General features: G+C 49.2%; 3 protein-coding genes across 8 annotated transcripts in view; 1 reads left to right on the top strand and 2 right to left on the bottom strand.

Annotated features, from left to right (window-relative positions):
* The window catches only part of LOC105189566 (uncharacterized), a 10,078-nt gene extending 2,618 nt beyond the window's left edge, over window positions 1-7,460 (bottom strand). Inside the window, exons 1-3 of the mRNA XM_011151774.3 lie at window positions 7,166-7,460; window positions 333-475; window positions 1-36 (exon numbers count right to left, since the gene is read on the bottom strand). The exon at window positions 1-36 is cut by the window's left edge and continues 114 nt beyond it. Of these exons, the coding sequence (XP_011150076.1) occupies window positions 1-36; window positions 333-474 (178 nt within the window). The 5' untranslated portion in view covers window position 475; window positions 7,166-7,460. The remainder of the gene's footprint in view (window positions 37-332; window positions 476-7,165) is intronic.
* A 1,113-nt stretch (window positions 7,461-8,573) lies between these two features.
* Window positions 8,574-14,661, bottom strand: PAN3 (Poly(A) specific ribonuclease subunit PAN3). 6 transcript variants are annotated; one of them, XM_025304620.1, is made up of 9 exons: window positions 14,531-14,661; window positions 12,670-13,002; window positions 10,931-11,317; window positions 10,421-10,796; window positions 10,215-10,331; window positions 9,897-10,136; window positions 9,429-9,711; window positions 8,950-9,307; window positions 8,574-8,870 (listed from the first exon to the last, which is right to left on the bottom strand). In XM_025304620.1, exons 1-9 carry the CDS (start codon window positions 14,621-14,623, stop codon window positions 8,754-8,756), a joined length of 2,304 nt encoding a protein of 767 aa, XP_025160405.1. In that variant the 5' UTR covers window positions 14,624-14,661; the 3' UTR covers window positions 8,574-8,753. The 6 variants fall into 6 exon arrangements, with proteins under 6 accessions (XP_025160405.1, XP_011150062.2, XP_011150054.2 ...); XM_011151760.3 differs by having other exon boundaries at window positions 11,057-11,317; window positions 14,531-14,653; XM_011151752.3 differs by lacking the exon at window positions 14,531-14,661 and adding an exon at window positions 11,400-11,654 and having other exon boundaries at window positions 12,670-12,845.
* A 2,816-nt stretch (window positions 14,662-17,477) lies between these two features.
* Rpb10 (DNA-directed RNA polymerases I, II, and III subunit Rpb10) lies at window positions 17,478-18,384 on the top strand. The gene is made up of 2 exons (XM_011151706.3): window positions 17,478-17,837; window positions 18,037-18,384. The coding sequence occupies exons 1-2, from the start codon at window positions 17,743-17,745 to the stop codon at window positions 18,143-18,145; spliced, it is 204 nt and encodes a 67-aa protein (XP_011150008.1). The 5' UTR covers window positions 17,478-17,742; the 3' UTR covers window positions 18,146-18,384.
* The last annotated feature ends 91 nt before the right edge of the window (window positions 18,385-18,475 follow it).

Genomic DNA, 18,475 nt, shown 5'->3' with positions numbered 1-18,475 from the left:
CCTTCACGTATCTGCACGACGAGGAGCTGCTGGATGCTGCGTCAGCCAGATGCGAAACGTCAATAGAAACAATTGGACGTAACGTCGATCAAGTGAATAGAGAGAAACTTTTCGAGACGACGAGGAGCGACTTAATTGCATCGTCCACAGATATACCATGTTGATAAGCACACACACACACACACACACACATACACATACACACACACACACACACACACACACACGTAGACTGAACGAAGCAGCCAGCCGGTTCGCGGAGCGCGTTCGGCTCGAGGTAACATCGCGATCACAAAAAAGGTAACGGATTAATTGCAAAAAGGGGAACTCACTTCTCTCGTTAGTGCCGCGCACCGTCCGTACGAGGACCTCCTTGTCGTCCTCCTCCCACAGTCCATCATTTTCCGCTCGTGCGGTCGTAAGGATCATAGATAGGGCGATGGCCGCGAGAAGCAGGCTCCAGCACAGTTTCATTCTGCCGGCAGAAAAAAGAGGAGGATGCCTCGTTAAAGATCCGCCCTTAATTAGAGTCGTTTCGATTCCTCACGCGCGAAGCGCGATCCGAACGGCCGGGTTGTTAGGCGCGCATTGGCCGGGAAATATCCTTCAACGGCCGCTGATGGAGCCGACAGATTGATGACGCGCACATGCATATCGCATGATACGCAATCAAAATGTGTAAGATTGCCCGTATAAGGGGAGCGTAATGAACTTATAATTCAGACCCGAGAGCTGATTCGCCCGGTCGATACGGGATTTATCTTCTTTCCTGGATAGATCCTCCCCCCTTTATCTTATCAGCGAGACGCTGCCGTTGCCGCGCCGATAGCTCGGGCGCGTTTCAGCGACGCGCAATCGATGCGAACGAGAATGCGTCGTTATAACGGTCGTCGTGCAATTCGATAATCGCACAATTATCGCGAGTCTTTAATTGGCGCGAGTTTTTCAGACGGGTAATTAATACGTTGATTCAGCGATAACGGCGACCGTGCAGCAGCGAGCCTCTTTTGCGCGCGACCGATGCATCGAGTATTGTGCCGAAGGGAATGAGAGAGAGAGAAAGGGGGGGGCAGGGGGGAAATTGGGAGAATCAACGAGAACCGCCGAATCGCTGAGTGCCTTGCGATAAGTTTCGCGCAGCGGCGCGCGCTTATTTTTCTTCCTTCCCTCCTCTCTCTCTCTCTCTCTCTCTCTCTCTCTCCTCCGATCCTCTTTACACGCAAAAAAATACCGAGTTTGAGCTCCAATTTTCGCGAGGCCCGGATATCACGCGACGACGACGACGACGATGATGACGACGATGACGACGACGAGGACGACAGCAACGGCGTCGACGTTAATTAAAACGGCCCGTCAATCTTGATTAAAACGGTCCGTCATCGCCGATAATTCACGATTCGCACGGCGCGACGACGCGACGGCCGTAGAGGGAGGTAGATGAAGAGACGAGAGAGAGAGAAAGAGGGGGGGGAGCAGACGGGGGCACAAAGGCCGAGCGTCGCGACGTCGTCGACGTTGAATTTCGCGGAATCCCAGCTGGCGTTCGTTAACGCGCGCGGTTATTAAACTTTTCGGGGCGATGCGCTCCGCTCTCGTTAAGATTCATTGCGATTATCTCGAGCTCCGAGTTGACGAGCGCCGCCGCGCTCGCTTGCTCGCGCGCGCGCGCTCGTGCGCGCGAGTCGGTGACAAGTGGCTCTTAACGAGAGCCGCAAAGGATAATTAACTGCAGCCGTGCGCGATCGCTCCCGCTTTACCGTCGCGCTGCGAACAAAGTCACCGGAGAGCCGAACCCGGACGAGGGACAAGAGGGTCGTCGAGCAAGCAGCCCGGGCACTCTGAAATTTTACATCGTCGCCGTCGCCGTTTTGTGATCCTCCCGCTTCCCCTCCCTCCCCCTGTCTCTCTCTCTCTCTCTCTCTCTCTCTCTCTCTCGAAAACGTCCGCGCGCGCGATGCATCGAGCGTCGCCCTCGTTCCAATAATCTCTCCTGCGTTTCCGTGATAGAGTTGCGTGGACTCCTCGTCGGTTTCGATAACGCGCACTCCAACGCGCCGCAGCTGCCGCAGTGGAGTCCGGCGACGAGGCCGGAATCGGACGTTGCATTCCTCTCGGATGCGATGGACGAAAGGCAGAGAGAGCCCCCCGGCGAAACCGCCCTTGACACACTGCAAGCACGGGGAAAAATATTCCGAGAGCATCAGAGAGAAGGAAAGAGGGAGAGTCCCCGAGGTTCTCTTCTCAAAGAACGAACCCCGTCGACACCGGTGTCGAAAGACGGCCGACTCGTAGCGGCCGAGGCTGCCCGGTCCAGCGCGCGGAAGCTGGAGGATTGATTTATCGGAGGAGGAGCGCGACATGCACATGCACAAACGATCGGCCCAAGGTCTTTTCTTAGATCGACGCTCATCGCTTTGCGCGCCAACGAGACGAGACGAGACGAGACGCGCGCGGATCCACCAAGGCCGCGGTGCTAATTAATCACCGGCGATAAGTCGGCCGGCGTATCGCGGCCGAAGCGATCGAGGTCCGGAGGTTGAAGGTGGTGCCGCGGAGGTGGGCGCGGAGGGAGGGAGGGAGGAACGGGGAAAATTCTCTCTCGGTAGCCGAGACTTTCGTCGCAGCGCCGACGGGACCTGCTCCCCGTCGCATCGCCGTCGTCGCCGGTGCGCGCGAATAAACAAGCGCCGAATAATCTCAGCCGGGCCGAGGCGAAGCGAGGCGAGCTCGCCGAATCTCCTCTCCGAGCTCGCGCATTCAAAATTCAAAGGCGCCGAGCCCCGAGGGCAAGCTCGAGAACTTGAAAGCCCCGAAGATCCCAAGCGGGAGTCCCAAGATTCCGTCTGGAGGAGCCCGGAGGATCAGAGGAGAGTCGGCCAGCAGAGAGGCGACGCGAGAGCCCCGGCATGCGGGAGGGGGAGGGATTAAAGTTCGGGTCCAAGGGGACACGACGTGGAACGCGGCTGCGGGAGCGCCAGCGGAGATCCAAATCTTCGCCTCGGCTTGCATCGACGCACGAAAGAGCGGGCGCTGCCTCCCTCCCTCCCTCCCTCCCTCCCTCTCTCTCTCTCTCTCTCTTTCTCGTGCAGAATAAGAGGAACCCGGGGAACCGACAACGGGGGCCGGCCGTTTCGCGCGCCGCGTCGCACGCAGCGTGCACGCAGTGCGTGTCCTTACGGTCATTCTCTCCATTAGTCGGCATTGAAACAATCAGCACTCGTCCAATCTTCCTAGACCACAACGGGGCAATATCGGCGGCCGCCTACTCTCCTCCCGTCTCGCGCATGCAACGCGCGCGCGCGCGCGAGAGAGGGAGAGAGAGAGAGAGAGCTCTGAATTCCCTCCCGCTCGGCTCGTGTCCGAGCGCGATCGCGGGGAAAATCGTCCGCGGCCGGCCGGGATTGACGGGAATTGACGAAATTATCGTCGCGTCGGATACGCCGGACGCGGGTGAGACGGACGCGAGCGGACGTTGCCTCGTCGAAGTTGCGCCGTCGATCTTGTTGAAACGTCGCGACGCGGAGGAACGTGCGGACGAGGGAGAAGGTGAGAAAGCGCAGGCGGAGCGCGCGAGCGAGAGAGAGAGAGAGAGAGGGATGGGGAGGGAAGAGGAGAAAAGAGACGAGAGAGAGAGAGAGAGAGAGAGAGAGAGAGCCTAGGAGAGAAAGAGGGACAGAGATATCAGGCAGCAAAGCAGATAATATGTGTCCGTAGAACCGGCGGAGACACGCTCAGAGCCGACATAATCCGAGCGAGGGGACGTTGCCCGATGTCCAGATATACGCTGGTCTCACGAAAGTCCTCGCGCGCGCTCCGCTCGCTCGACTTGCCGCGGGTCTCTCGCCTCTTTTTGCTCGTTTCTCACGCGGACGCTCGCTCTCCCGAAGTCGATTTTCGCGCGCAGACGGCGACGATCTCTCTCTTTCTCTCTTTCTCCCCCCCCTCTTTCTCTCTCTCTCGTTCTCTTTCTCTTGTTCTCACACCCTCGCGCGCTGAAAAAGTGAATTTTTATTTTTCAACGACCTCTTCTCTCTTCGACGCGGCGCGGCTGCGAAACGAGGACGCGCAGATACGTCCGACGTTGAAAATTAAAGAGCTCGAGATAAACACGGCCCGCTTATCTCTCCTATCTTCGGCGCGCCCGTATTGGTAAACAAGATTTATTTGGTCAATTTTTTCATGCCACGAGAGGGAGGGAGAGAGAGAGAGAGAGAGGGGGGGCAGAGGAGTCGAGAGGGAGCGGAGGACGATATAGATAATAAAGAAAAAGCGTCTCACACGGCCGAGAAGCCGGCCGTATTGCTGGCGAAATATCGCGCACGTTAAAAATATAAAACTATTCTGAGCAGAGAGCGCGTAAGAACGTAAGCGTTCAGCGTAATTTATCAATAGAGAAAAATAAGCACGTAGATAAAGCACGACGCGAGCGAGCGAGCGCGCACGGTGTCGGGCTAAAAGGCTGACGGCATGAATTAAAGCGAAACAAACGTCCCAGAAGCGTGATTCACGTCGCCTTTGTTATATCGTCATTTAAGACGCACACGCGCGCCGGAGGAGCGTCGGCGCACACCTTTGCGTTGCGGTGCAACGCGAGGACCTCGAAGTGCCGTCCCGGCGTCGGCGCCGCTCCAATTCCCTGCTCGACGTCAAATTTTCATCCTCCGTCGGCGCGTGCCACGTGCCTGCGCGAGACGAGATGCCAATTCCTGTGGATTCCTCTTTTTCGAAACTCTTTGCCGCACCGCCGAGGGAGGGGAAAGAGAAAGAGGGAGAGAGAGAGAAAAGGAGGGAGGGAGGAAGGCTGAAGAAGCACTGTTGTTCTGCCGGAATCCTCCCCCTCGTGAGGAAGTTCGCAACTCGACAGAACTTGGGACTTCGATTGTTTTAAACTCACCGGAGCGGGAGCGGAGAGGGCGAGAGGGGGGGCGGGGGCGGGAAAGCACTCTGCTGTGATTCCGCCAACTTTTACATACTGTCGCGCGGCGTTACGCCGTCACCCCCGCGGCCGATTTGTCGTCTCGTAAAAAAGGACCGAGTGACTTTCTAAATCGACGCCAGACGACGCAAGACGGAAATATCAAGTTACATAAATAAACCGCCCTTCGACCTTTCCTCCGTCTTCTCTTGCCGGCTGGCCGTCGTCGTCGTCGTCAACAATGGCTCCGCAGGTCGCCGCGTCGTGGACTCGTACAAAAGTAATTTATCATTCGCCGGGAACGCTTCTCGTTACGCGCTCGTTCATCCCCGCAGCATCCGATTTAACATCTCCTCCGCCGTACCGCTTGCTCCGATTACGGATCGCCTCCACATGGCCGAGCGGAGCGATAATTAACGAGACCTCGGGGATCCTACGAGGTGCAAGAAACTAGACGCATCGAGTCTAGAAACGAGCCAGCTAGTAGCCAGCTCTCGCTAGCTTTCGGCCTCTCGGCGCAATTGCGCTCGGCGCAAACGCAGCGTACTTATAAATAGCTCGAAAATGAGGGGTTAAAAGGTTACGGCGTGTCTACCGCCGCCGACGCCGCCGCCGCCGACGCCGCCGTTTGCGGTCCTTAAAAAACCTCCTCCTGTCGCGCTCCGAGCAGACCCACGCGGTGGCAGAAAGTAACGAAGACGAATTAGGCATTTATTATTTCGCTCTCGTCGGCCTGCGCTCTCGTTGTCCGGGAATTGTTCACCGGAATCTTGCCGCCTTCGTGCGCGCACGTACGTGCGTGCGTCGTGCGTGCGGGTGCGTGCGTGCGTGCGTGCGTGCGTGCGTGCGTGCGTGCGTGCGTGCGTGCGTGCGTGCGTGCGTGCGTGCGTGCGTGCGTGCGTGCGTGCGTGCGTGCGTGCGTGCGTGCGTGCGTGCGTGCGTGCGTGCGTGCGTGCGTGCGTGCGTGCGTGCGTGCGTGCGTGCGTGCGTGCGTGCGTGCGTGCGTGCGTGCGTGCGTGCGTGCGTGCGTGCGTGCGTGCGTGCGTGCGTGCGTGCGTGCGTGCGTGCGTGCGTGCGTGCGTGCGTGCGTGCGTGCGTGCGTGCGTGCGTGCGTGCGTGCGTGCGTGAGTGAGTGATACGCGGGAGGTCTTCGTCTTCGTCGAGCCATGTTATTACCTCCGTGAATCTGACATTGAGAAAATCACGGGGGAGGGGGCAGGGGGCAAGGGAAGGAAAAACTAGAAAACGAGTGCAAGCGAGAGCGCAAGATCTCGCGCCGCGGAAAAACTCCTCTCCCGCTGCCACCGTCGAGTGTCGTCCTTGGACGAGCCTCCCCTCGCCTTCAATCGCCTGCGACATGGAGGAGAAGGCTCTGTCGTTCTCGGCGCTCATCGAGATAGCGTCCATCGATATACCGTCGAGTCTCTAAAATACAGCCTCCGTGCTGCAATGGATGTCCCCCTCCCCCCTCTCCTCGTTATCACAACCGCGTCTCTCCCCCCCCCTCCTGCGACGTTCGCTTTCAGCGAGGAACGCTATAAAAGAAGGAAAGCGACCGCGTCTGAAGACCCCACGGGCAACGTACCCCCCGGGGGCCAGCCGTAGTCGAAGGGCCGAATCGGCGAAGATAAAGAGAGCCCGCGACTGAGAGAGAGAGAGAGAGAGAGAGAGAGAGAGAGAGAGAGAGAGAGAGAGAGAGAAAGCGCGAGCGGAACGAAAGGAGCCATCGATCGTCCCCGTCGCCAAGAGACACGCGCGCACGCTGGAAAAGCTGGAGGCGCTTCGGTCCCGGCGCCTCGTCTTCGCGTCCTCCTCCTCGGCCACCCGGACCGACCGACCGACCGACCGATCGCCGGTGGATAGCTGCTGCTGTCGTTGTTGGCAAGCCGTCGGCGGCTCGCGCAAAGGAGCGCAAAAAATCCACGCCGATCTCCGCGTCTTTCGGAGAGAATGACGAGATTCAGGGGCGGGTCTGCCTCCGCTCCGCTCGCGCGCAAGGAAAATCGATCAGCGCCGGGCAGGAGGGCGAGAGGGTGAGCGGGCGGCGGTGGCGACGGCGGCGTTTCTTCTCTCTTTCTCTTGCCCTCTTTCCCTCCCTCCCTCTCTCTCTCTCTCTCTCCCTCTCTCTCTCTCTCCCCCTTTCTCTTTCGCTCGCTCTGTCTCTCTCTCTCTCTCTCTCTCTCTCTCTCTCTTTTTCTCTCTTTATTTTTCTTTTTCTTTTTCTCTCTCTCTCCCTCTCGCGAGACTCACCTGCTGCTATAGGGATGACGATGAAACGCACGCACGATCGGCTTCCAGACGCGCTTCCTGCTCGGGTCCGTATACGGCTACGAAGACGACGCTACGTTGCACACGCTCTCGAGGACGCTCTGCGAACGAAGGGCAATCCGCTTGTTCCCTCTGTACGTGATGCGGCTGCGTGCACCGCGAGCGATGACCAGCGGCGCGACGAAACAGCGGATATATATCTCTCGCTCTCGTGCGATGCCTCGACGTTGCGATGCCGTCGACTACTACTACGTGTTGCTGCTGCCACTGGCACTGCCGCGACCGGAGTCATCCCCCTCCCGCCCTGCTTCCCTCCTTCGGTCGGTCGGTCGGTCGCGCGAGTCCGACATCCCTCAGGCACCACGCATATCCTCCCCGCTCCGTCGTCGATCTTCCCCTTCCGTCGCCGTGGACCGCCACTCTCATCGCCGTCGTCATGGTGATCATCCCTCCTAGAGGAAGAGAAAGGGGCGATTGGTTAAATAGAGATAGAGAATTCGCCGAGAAAGAGAGAGAATCGTACAGGACGTTCCAAAATCGCGTCTGGATCGCTAATCGCCCGAGGCGTTGGATATCGTGGGAAAAGCGATGCCGATAAGCGTCAACTCGGACAACGCTAGCGGGTGATAAGAGAGTCGCGATCAGAGTTCGTGTTCAGAGTACGTGTGTGTGAGATCGTACATGTTGAGCCAATTTTGTTCGAGGAGACATCACGCCCGGAAGAGGATATGGAAAAGCTAGAATCATGTCGTCGGCAGGAAGCAAATAATCACAGCGTTAATTAGGATTGCTTTCAAAAATAAACATTTATTTCAAAATTAATGCTTACCAACTGTATCCTAGAAACTAAGATTTCTATCCTAGACACCGAGCGTGTTTAGGTGTTTTTCTTTCTCTCCTTAAGATTTCTCAAGAAATCATTGCATTAAGTTGTGTACAATTTTGTAGTACCGTAAATTGGGCTTAAAGAGCGAGCCCAATCGCCAGCGAAATCGCCACCAAAACATCACATGATTCCCTTAGCGCGTTTCAAACTCCCAAGAGATCAGAACTCCAAAGATCCGAGGATCGATAGATAGAGGAGTTTGAAGATTCCGAATCGTCAGGGCCGCGAAGATCCGATGATTCGGAAGACTTCAAAGCTCAACGATGCAAGGACTCTAAAATCCGGAGATCAATCGACCCCGTTTCACAGCGCGTACGGTGGTCTCCGAGGTCTAAAGATCCTAAGATCCGAACTGGAAAATCCAATAACCCAAAAAGATTTGAGGATCTATAGATCCCCTAGACTTAAACACCCGAGGGTTCTTAACGCCTTACATTCTAAATGCAACGCATGTGCCATGCGCTTCGCGTACCTAATTGATTCGACGATCAAAATTATGTATACAAAAGAACCAGGTTGCGCGTTATTTCTTACCACCAAACACAATTTGACAATATTCTCTCACTCTCCATTATCTCCGTAAAAATTAAAATGATAGTACCGCTAAGTTGTGATATCACATTTATGGTTCGGAGTACGAGTCGGACCTCGTCCAGAGGAACGTTTCGAAAAGCCCTCTGAACCTTAGACAGCATCCTTTGTTGCTTGTACCAGTTCTGCGAATGACTGATCCAGATTTTGCCGTAGCTCTACGTAACTCACAACTAGAACACACTGTTCATCTCGAGACATGAGACATATCTGAAATCATTTGATACGTTAACACACACATGTGGAAAAATTGTCGAGAGTTCTTTTTTTTTCTCTTTGCTTCATTTACCTTGTCCGACGAGCCCGAGTCGAGTTTGTTCAAACAAGCTACAACATGCGCCATATCCAACCAGGGTCTACCATCAGCTGTTACTTGATGAAACACATAGTCCCTAAACAATTTGAGCATGTAGCGATCGCCTGTCTCAGCCCACGTGGGATCCATGCTGAGCTCCGGCCTTTCGTTAATGGTCGCCAACTTGACCAACAATCTAAATAGTCTCCCGTTCTCCAGTTCCTTGGCAAGTTCGTTCTCCAGAACGTCCGATCGTAACTGGGCAGCGTCCAGCTGCGTGTAAAATCGCGCACCGATCATTGGCATGAGATCCGTGACGGTCCTGCGACGGTCTTGACTCGACAGCAAGTACCTGAAAATTAACATTCTCTCCGTCACATGAATGCGTTGTGGATCCAAATCAACAGATGCAAATCTAGAAGGAGCACTCCTCGAGCTCAATGAGAAAGAATCCTACGTAAATTCCTACGTACAGAATGAGATTTCGAAGGTCGGCTGAGTAGGAACGTGTGATGAGGTCGATGGAGGCTGACATATTGTCGCGATGGACGGCGATAAGACTCCGACATGCTAGCGCTAGAACCAACTTGCCGAGCGCTACCAGATCCTCCTGTTGGTAATGCGGAACGAGCGCGAGCGGGTTCGCAGCGTTTCCATCGAGAGTGACCACGTCCGGAATGGCGACGCAACTCAGGCGAAGTCGCGTCCGCGATGTAAGTAGTACTTTGGTGGGATCTAAGCATCTGTATGCCAAGCCTGTGAAAGCGCATGCCCATGAGACACTGAGCTACAAACGCAGTCGTGAACGGTTTAAATTAAAACGGTTAAAAATTAAAAGTAAATCCAGCGGAACGACGTATTAATGTGCAAAGTTGGTCCACTTGGTGCGGTAAGGGACGCTCGTTGCTCCTGGAGACGCGTAACGAGGAAGCGATACTAACCAGCAGCATGGATAACACGAAATGCGGCAGTGAGTTGAATGATATAGCTCCAAATAACACTCTCCGGTAACATGCTAGTGTGTTGTTGCCTCAGAATAGTGTTCTTCGTGTGACTATAGGGCCGATGGCCGTTGGGATCCGACGAGAATGGATCGGTATAACCGTTCAATTCAGTAGACGCGAAATGCTTGTTTAATAAAGTTTCCGATGTGGGATGATAGTCGTATACGAAAACCATGGCTGAAAAGGAAAACAGAAGTCGGTGAGATTGACGCGAGGCGACGTGTGCGCGAGACAACGTAACTAATGAATACAGACAATGATCACCGAACGCTTTAGTAGTGAAGACCTCCCTCAACTGAACCAGATTCGTATGCGACAGACGCTTCCACATGTCAACCACTACCGTGCACTTCGTATTGGCAAGTCGAAAATCTGAAAGCAGAGAGCCCGACGAATATTCAAGTTAGCGACATAACGTATGATGTACAATCAGATTCTGCAAGAGCAAGATTGGGACTCACCGTGTATACGACGCAGACAGTATCGGGTGCCGTTCTTGATATTTGTGGCCTTATAGGTGGAAGTTTGATACCCGAGCACTGTTGAGGCAGGCTTATGAATCGGCTCCAGCGGGCATAACTCGTGATAATTGTCAACCTCGTTAGGTAAGTCGGGAAATCGTACTATGTCAGGCTGTGCTAGTGTCAACGCATTCTTTTGCAAGATGTCCAATCGTAGACTTTCGCTCACAAAGAAGCTAGGGGCAGCTTGAGGGGGTGGTGTAGAGGGAGCGGAGGAATTGTTAGACGAAGGTGGTTTTGGGGCTTTCACCGGTTGCAGATGCGAGGGTGTACCCGGATAGACATAACCGATCTGTCCTGCTCCTACCTGTCCAATCTAATGGAGTGAAATAAAAACAAAGAGCACATGTTACTAAATTTGTCTCTAGATTCAAAACGAATGTTAAACTCATTTGTCATTGGTCGTATCGATATAGAGATATGAAAAAAAGATATAAAAAAAATTTGCACCTTGGTCGCATAGTATGAATATAAATTGTATGCATACAGAGCTTGCGCATAATTGTGTCTATATATAGATTGTGCATAAGCTTCTGTATACATAACAGAGGTATAAGCTGGCTGAATGAGGTTTACCGCCTCGCTCCCATCCTCGCCTGTGACGGTGCTAGTGGTAGCATTTCCCACATAAAAGTACATAGTGCCACCTACATTCTCCTGAGAGTGCGTGTAGGAATTGTTAAAGAGATTCGGCGAGCTGCTATTGCTACCTGTAAGGCCTCTTCCTGGCACAAATTCGGGGCTGGCAGTTACCTTCTTTTGTGAGTCCAATGAAAGATCGCACAAATGCTTGGTTACCGAATTTGTGCTCAATCCTGTGCTAGGACTCTGACGATTCTGCAACAAAGGGGAAAAGAGTAGTTTATTTGAGATTATCGGAAAGTAGCTCTTGCTCGCTAATGTAAGAGTGATGAGCAACCATGTAGGTAGCAAGCTTGGACTCCGATGGAACTCCGTTTGTTTGAGGAGTGTAAGCAACAAACAACGATGGGTCCATCGCTTCCTCAACCACTGCATTGACTCCCTTCCTTCTTATCTTTGACCCTTGCTTTCTGTATTGTCTTTAGATAAATACACGCACCTTCCTCGTCAAGGTGTACACTACTTTGGTACTTTCCTTTCTCTATTTCATAGATATAAATTGGAATCTGTGCTATCTCACTCTGCAACATATCTTATAACACCGTGAATTAAGATATTCTCAAAATTGTACAATTATACATTAATTCAACTGCACGCGGTTTCAACTACGTATTAACGTCCATTTGATCAACGCTTTGTTTCTCTCGATGACTTTCCTTGTTAGACTCTCTACTACAACAACCGAGATACAACGGTGCAAAAATATATAATACTCGCGACTTTACTTAATGAGATCTATTTTTCCTTTTCTCAAAGAAACCACCGGAAATATACATGTCATGTCGCAAATCCGACGGAGCACCGTTGCACCGTGAACAATCGCAGCCTGGCAATAAGCCGCGCTCGTGCAACAATCCGCGATTGCCGATTCTTGACAGAATCACCCGTGATCTTTCAATCGGAACACAAGCGTACGCGTACGTAGCGACAATCAAGAACCGAGATTCGTGACGCGACGGAACATCTCACCGAGAGAACCGCGAGCGAGCACGACGCGACGAGGGCTCGGAACGCGAGGGCCAGAATGGCCGAACGAAAATAAAGGGAAGGGAAAAGCGCCAAAGCAGCAATGGCAGCTGATTTTGACAACAGACTGACGGGAAAGCGCGCGGCGGGCGGCGAGAGCACGTAGGTCAGCGCGAGGTAGAGACGCGCGAACGCGCTCGGAACGCGCGCAAGCGAGCGAGCGAGAGCCACGAGCTGGTACACGAGCGGGTACGTCGACATAACCAATTCGCGCTGTCACCGTCCGCCGCCGTCGCGTCGCATAGCGTCACGATGCTTTGCTCTGGGTCGCGTCGCGTCGCGTCGTGTCGTGTTGCATTGGCCGGCGACGCAACGGCGCGGAAACACCGCGACTAGCCGTCTCGCTGCCGCCGTCGCCGTCGCCGTCGCCGTCGAATAAACGGACGGACGGACAAACAGACAAACGGATGGACGGACAACCAAATGGACAAACCAACAGACGGAGCAGTCGCCACCGCCGTGTCGTTCTTTTACCCCCCTCCCCCCCTCCCTCGATCCGCAGTATCTATGAAAATTCTTACACTTGGTATCGGAGAAAGGTTGCTGTCCGCTCGCTCAATAATACATTCTTCCATTCGGCAGACCAAAGTGGAATCGCAGTCCGCTTCGTTTACTCCGCCTCGGTCGCTTGTGCTTTCGTGCGTGTTTACGGTGCTGCTTCTCTCTCCCCCTCCACTGGCCTCCTCTTGGCTCGTCTGTTGTATGCTCTGTGCCGTATCGTGCGTCGCCGTTGCCGTCTCCTCTTCACCCCTGCTGCCGCCTAGCTTTCCATCTTCGTCGCGCTTCTCGCAAAAGCGCGCGCTCCCGCCAGCCGCGTCGGTCCTTCGATCGCAGCTGTCCTGCGACGGCTGTTTCTGGATGCGTAGGAGAATGGCGGACGTTAGCTCCAAGCGCGACGGTTTGAAACGGTCGGATCGCCGACGGCGAGGGGAAAAGAGAGAGGAACCCACGCCATTTTACTACGGGTCTCGCCATATTTTTTTCGAAATGTAACCTGAGTGAGAGAGAGAGTGAGGGAGGGAGGGAGAGAGAGAAAGAGAGAAGTTGCGTCTTTTTCATTCCGATCGACGAGAGGCACAAGAGGCCCTTCGCACCCTCGAGCGTGGTAAATATAATTTCCCTCGCTTATGGCGATCTTGGAGGAGAAAATATTCCATACACGTGAGTCCTGCGTATTTACATGCGCAGCAGGAAACTCGATGTTACATTATATCATAAGTAGCTTGGATCGCCCATGGATTAAGGAATAGAGAGACAGAGTCTAAAAGCATTATATGGGCAAGAGAGGTGTAAACTCAGACAGAGCGGTGGGAATAGCTTCCCGCCGTATCGGTGTCTACCAGTCACACATAGATACGTGTCTGTGAAATGTAGTGTGACTAAGAAAAGTTAGGTATATATAAGTTAGGTTAGGTGTACATAAATCATGAAAATTAATATTTTATAGCAAAATGGTCAAGTGTATAGTGTGTGCCAGCGTGTCCAATGACGAAGTATATGAGATAAAATATCTAAATATTTAAATAATTACAAATTAGAAATTTTAAAATATTTAGAAATGTTTAGATTCATTATATTGTCATTTACTTTACTTTTATTTATTAAAACGTACTAAATAAAAATGTTGAATGTAAAATAATATATAATATGATTTTTTATAATTTTATGAGCGATATTTTTATGTAAGTTTCATAATTAAGATGGTCTTAAATTTATTCTCAGATACTTCCTGGCCAATAAAGCTATCCGTACGTCTAAAAGTGAACTTAAGGTAATTATATTAAAATATAAGATCTGAGGTAAACATCGGTTTAAATCTTATTTTGAGGCTGCGGTCTATTTGACGCTACAAATACATTGAAGCGTTAAGTGGATCGCAATAGGAGAAACGTATATGCTTCCCCTCCCTCCCCCGCGGATGTGTTACCTCGTTACAGCTTGTGCTCCGTTCCCCCCTATTCCTTAGCCCACGGGATCGCCAAGTTCGAAGTTCGATGCGTTGCATCGAACACATGTGTCGCGCACATGCCACCCTCTCCCTTCCCCTCACCGTGGAAACACTCGGGGCTGTTTATCAGTCATCGTGATTTTTTGTTATGCCTGGGAAGGTGGTATGCTGTATTTCGTCGACAAGCTTGGCGACGTAAGATTCGCGTCAAACATATTCCGTGTAAACCACGTGTTACAAATTATCACATCTTTTTGTCTCAATCTAGGTGAAAGTCGCTAATAAAAATCTATCGATCTTCACCTAGACTTCAGACTAGTTACCAACACAGTTCCACGCGCAAACATTCGAATTTTATACTGCATGCTGTCTCCTGATGACGCAACATTTCTCCGAAATTACGAAATTAAATTACGAAGATTAACCATCATTACCTCTAACGTGTTTGTATTTTTCTTATATCCATTTGCATTTTTCACTTTCTTTCTCTGCTGCGCTTTGAACTGCTTATTTTTTTTCGAAGTCATTTTCCTATTTCATGTGCTATTCAATGTATGTTGTAATCTGGAATGTTACGTCCTCCGATGATCCTTATATGATACTTATAAACAGATGAATACAATTTATTTTATGAGTTGATATTATTTATTTAAATATAAAATCAAGCAATGAGAAATAATGGCTGTATACTGTAATAAATTACTAAAGAGAAATTTACCTTGATCCTTTCAACGGCTCTTACGCTTCCATAGTCTCCCTGCGACGTATAATGTTCTTCTGAGAAAACGGAAAGAAAAAGCTTTTGTATTCTTCTTCGCATTGGTCTCTTGGACAAATTGAAAAGATAGACGCCCCCTACTTATCCTAATTCGAACCCTATACCGGAAGTATTATATGATTGGGTTTCAAAATGGTTTGGATATGCTTATTTTTCTTGAAGCAATCGAAAATCAACCTTGGATAGAATCCGAAAATATTCACCAATCACATTCAAGAGCTCATGAAATGTGAGTAGTTGTAGCACCGAGTGTAGCACAATAAGAGAACTTCATTTTTAAGAATAAGAAACGTAAGCAGTACGACGTAAGCAGATTTAGGCCCAGTTCTACAACTTACTTTAAACGGAGTTTAAAGCAAGTTGTGGAACTGGGCCTACGAGTACGGACATATGCAGTTCAAAATAGCGGAATGGGACCCTTTCCAAACATTTGTGAAAAATATCGTATACGATATTTCATCAATGGAGCAATTTAATTGGCTGTGAATTGTGACATCAATCTAGTGACATTCATGAAAAATCGTATGTAACATTTTTCAACAATTCGGACCCGGAAAAGAAAGGGAAAAGGAAATGGTGAAGGTTAACCAATCGGAGCAATTCTATTCCGTTGTTCCATTGGGAAGCAAGAACAACGGAACAGAATTGCTCCGATTGGTTAACCCTCACCATTTGCTTTTTCCGTTTCTCTACCATTTTGTTACTAGGGCGTGTTTGCAATAGGGAGTTTTTGCAATACCGTCTTTCAGATACGGTAAACGTTGATCGTGAATGCTATTGGTCACGTACATTGCGACATTATTTCTGAACAAATAACGTTCACGATTTACGTTTATCGCATCTAAAGCCAGCGGCACACGGTGCTTGTTTTCGTGCTGGATTGCTTGTTGGATGAAAATACTGTATTCTGATTGGCACATTTCTGAAGATGGATGGAAATGCACTAATCAGAACGCAGTATTTTCATCCAGCAAGCAATCCAGCACGAAAACAAGCACCGTGTGCCGCTTTAGAAACGGTATTGCAAAAACTCACTATTTCGAACTTCATATTTTAACCAATATAACAGTACTCAGTAAGCAAATTAACCAATCACAGTGTTGGATATTTTTGGGCTATGAGAAAAATAATTGATTTTACTTAGTCAATCTCTTTACTGCTAATGTCTTAATACTTAAGTTTCCAGACCTTTAAGTCTCGCCTAATAGATGATTTAAGTTTTAGGAAACTGATCAATTGTAGTCGAATATTCTTCTTAACATTGTCTGTGATTGGCTGCGTTCAGTAGAACAAAATGATCAGTGAGCGCTTAGTGATTATTGTCTGTGATTGGAGCATTCTTTCAGATTCTTCATAGACCCAGAAAAATTTATCAATCAGGAGCGAGATTCAGTGGAAAATCTAATAATGTTGTCCAACTGTTGAGTCTGCTGAATGCAGCCAATGGCCGCGTTCAGTAGAACAAAGTGATCAGAGAGCGCTTAGTGATTATTGTCTATGATTGGAGCATTCTTTTGGATTCTTCATAGATCCAGAAGTATTTACCAATCAGGAGCGAGATTCAATGGAAAATCTAGTAATATTATCCAACTGTTGAGTCTGCTGAATGCAGCCAATGGCCGCGTTCAGTAGAACAAAGTGATCAGTGAGCGCTTAGTGATTATTGTCTGTGATTGGAGCATTCTTTTAGATTCTTCATAGACCTAGAAGTATTTACCAATCAGGAGCGAGATTCGGTGGAAAATCTAGTAATGTTGTCCAACTGTTGAATCTACTGAACGCGGCCAATGATCAGTTTCTTAAAACTGAATCTATAATAGGTGTAGTAAACTTTAAGGCTCGTCTACATCAGCTGTAAGAGTAAGGCTGTAAGGTTGCAAGACACGAAATGAAATATTTTCATTCGCTGACAGCTTACGTTACAGCCTTACAGCCTTAAGCCCTAAACACAATGCCAGGCAACAGGCAATAAGAATAAAAATAGACCAATCACAATCGGCTATTACAAGAATAATCTATTGTGATTGGTCTATTTTTATTCTTATTGCCTGTTGCCTGACATTGTGTTTAGGGCTTTACTCTTACAGCTATTGTAGACGAGCCTTCAAAGCCTTAAAAAATTGACCATCTACGGACATCTTAAGCCAGCGGCACACAGTGCTTGTTTTCGTGCTGGTTTGCTTGCTGAATGAAAATACTGCGTTCTGATTGGTGCATTTCCATTCATCTTCGGAAATGTACTAATCAGAACGCAGTATTTTCATCCAGCAGCAATCCAGCACGAAACAAGACCGTGTGCCGCTGGCTTTATTCTCTAGCCAACTTTCAGAGCGAGAAAAAATATAATTGTCTCACTCTAACTTATTGCACCAGTTCAGCAGTGTAGCTAAAAAAATAGACCAATTGAATCAAAGGATGAACTGCGCATGCGCAATTATTACTCTATTTTGAGCATAGTTTGCTTCGGCTTTACTGCAGATGGCGCTAAAAACACACTATTTTTTACAAGAGTGAGTTTGCACACCTGACTAGTAGTCTTTTGTTGGCTACCATGGCTGTTGGATGTGGTTCCATAGCAACAGAATACGCATTACTTTTAGTACATGAAACATAAACAGCGTGTTTGTTGTTTTTGTCTTTATTCTGGTATTTTTACGTTCTACATTCCTATTATAAATATATTTTAAGATCTCCTAACGGTCAATTATATATAAAGGTTATACTAGATTGGCATATGGACTAGGCCGTAGCCTTCCAAAATCCATTTATAACAAATACTCTGACTGACAGTCTTTAGTATCATCTGGTATCATCTCCCTCGTTGGTTGCGATTAGTCTTGAGAGAGATATAAATTTGCAAATATCACAATGATCATCCCCGTGCGTTGTTTCACTTGTGGGAAAGTGATCGGTAACAAATGGGAGGCGTATTTGGGACTTCTTCAAGCCGAATACACGGAAGGGTAATATTTTTACAATTAATTCCGATTCTTAACCTCAAATTCAGCCCACTAACGTTATTATTGACTTTTTTTTTTATCATATCGCCTTATTTCTCTACGATCATTTCTTTCTTTATTTTGGAATTAGTATAAACGTGACAAGATTGCAAGAAATAAAAATCAAATGTGATATATAATCGAAAATTTTTGTGCATTGCAGAGATGCTCTGGATGCACTGGGCCTGAAAAGGTATTGCTGTCGCAGGATGTTGCTTGGACATGTGGATTTGATTGAAAAACTGCTCAATTACGCCCCTTTAGAGAAATAATACTTATTAATTATTTATAAATAAAACATTAATAATAGAAGATATGCCTAGCTTAAATTTATGCATCGATACTTGTTTTGACTAATTGCCAGATATTTAATATACAGTACAATATTGCAAATTAAAATCTTGTGATGGAATGTCTCTGTTGAACTTGTTTTATTCTAGTAATAATTCCAATCTTATGTATTCTTTTATATATTATCATGCTAGTTTGTAATAAAACAACAAGAAAGGCACTTGTATATATAACTTTTTGCAATTATCCTTTCAGAAATTCCTTGTAGTTTGTAGCACTTATATGTTACTGTAATGTAGAAACAAGCTTTC

Source organism: Harpegnathos saltator, unplaced genomic scaffold (genome assembly GCF_003227715.2).
Source record: "Harpegnathos saltator strain DR-91 unplaced genomic scaffold, Hsal_v8.6 scaffold63, whole genome shotgun sequence".
Taxonomy (NCBI): Eukaryota; Metazoa; Arthropoda; class Insecta; order Hymenoptera; family Formicidae; genus Harpegnathos; species Harpegnathos saltator.
This window is presented reverse-complemented; position numbering and strand designations above follow the sequence as displayed.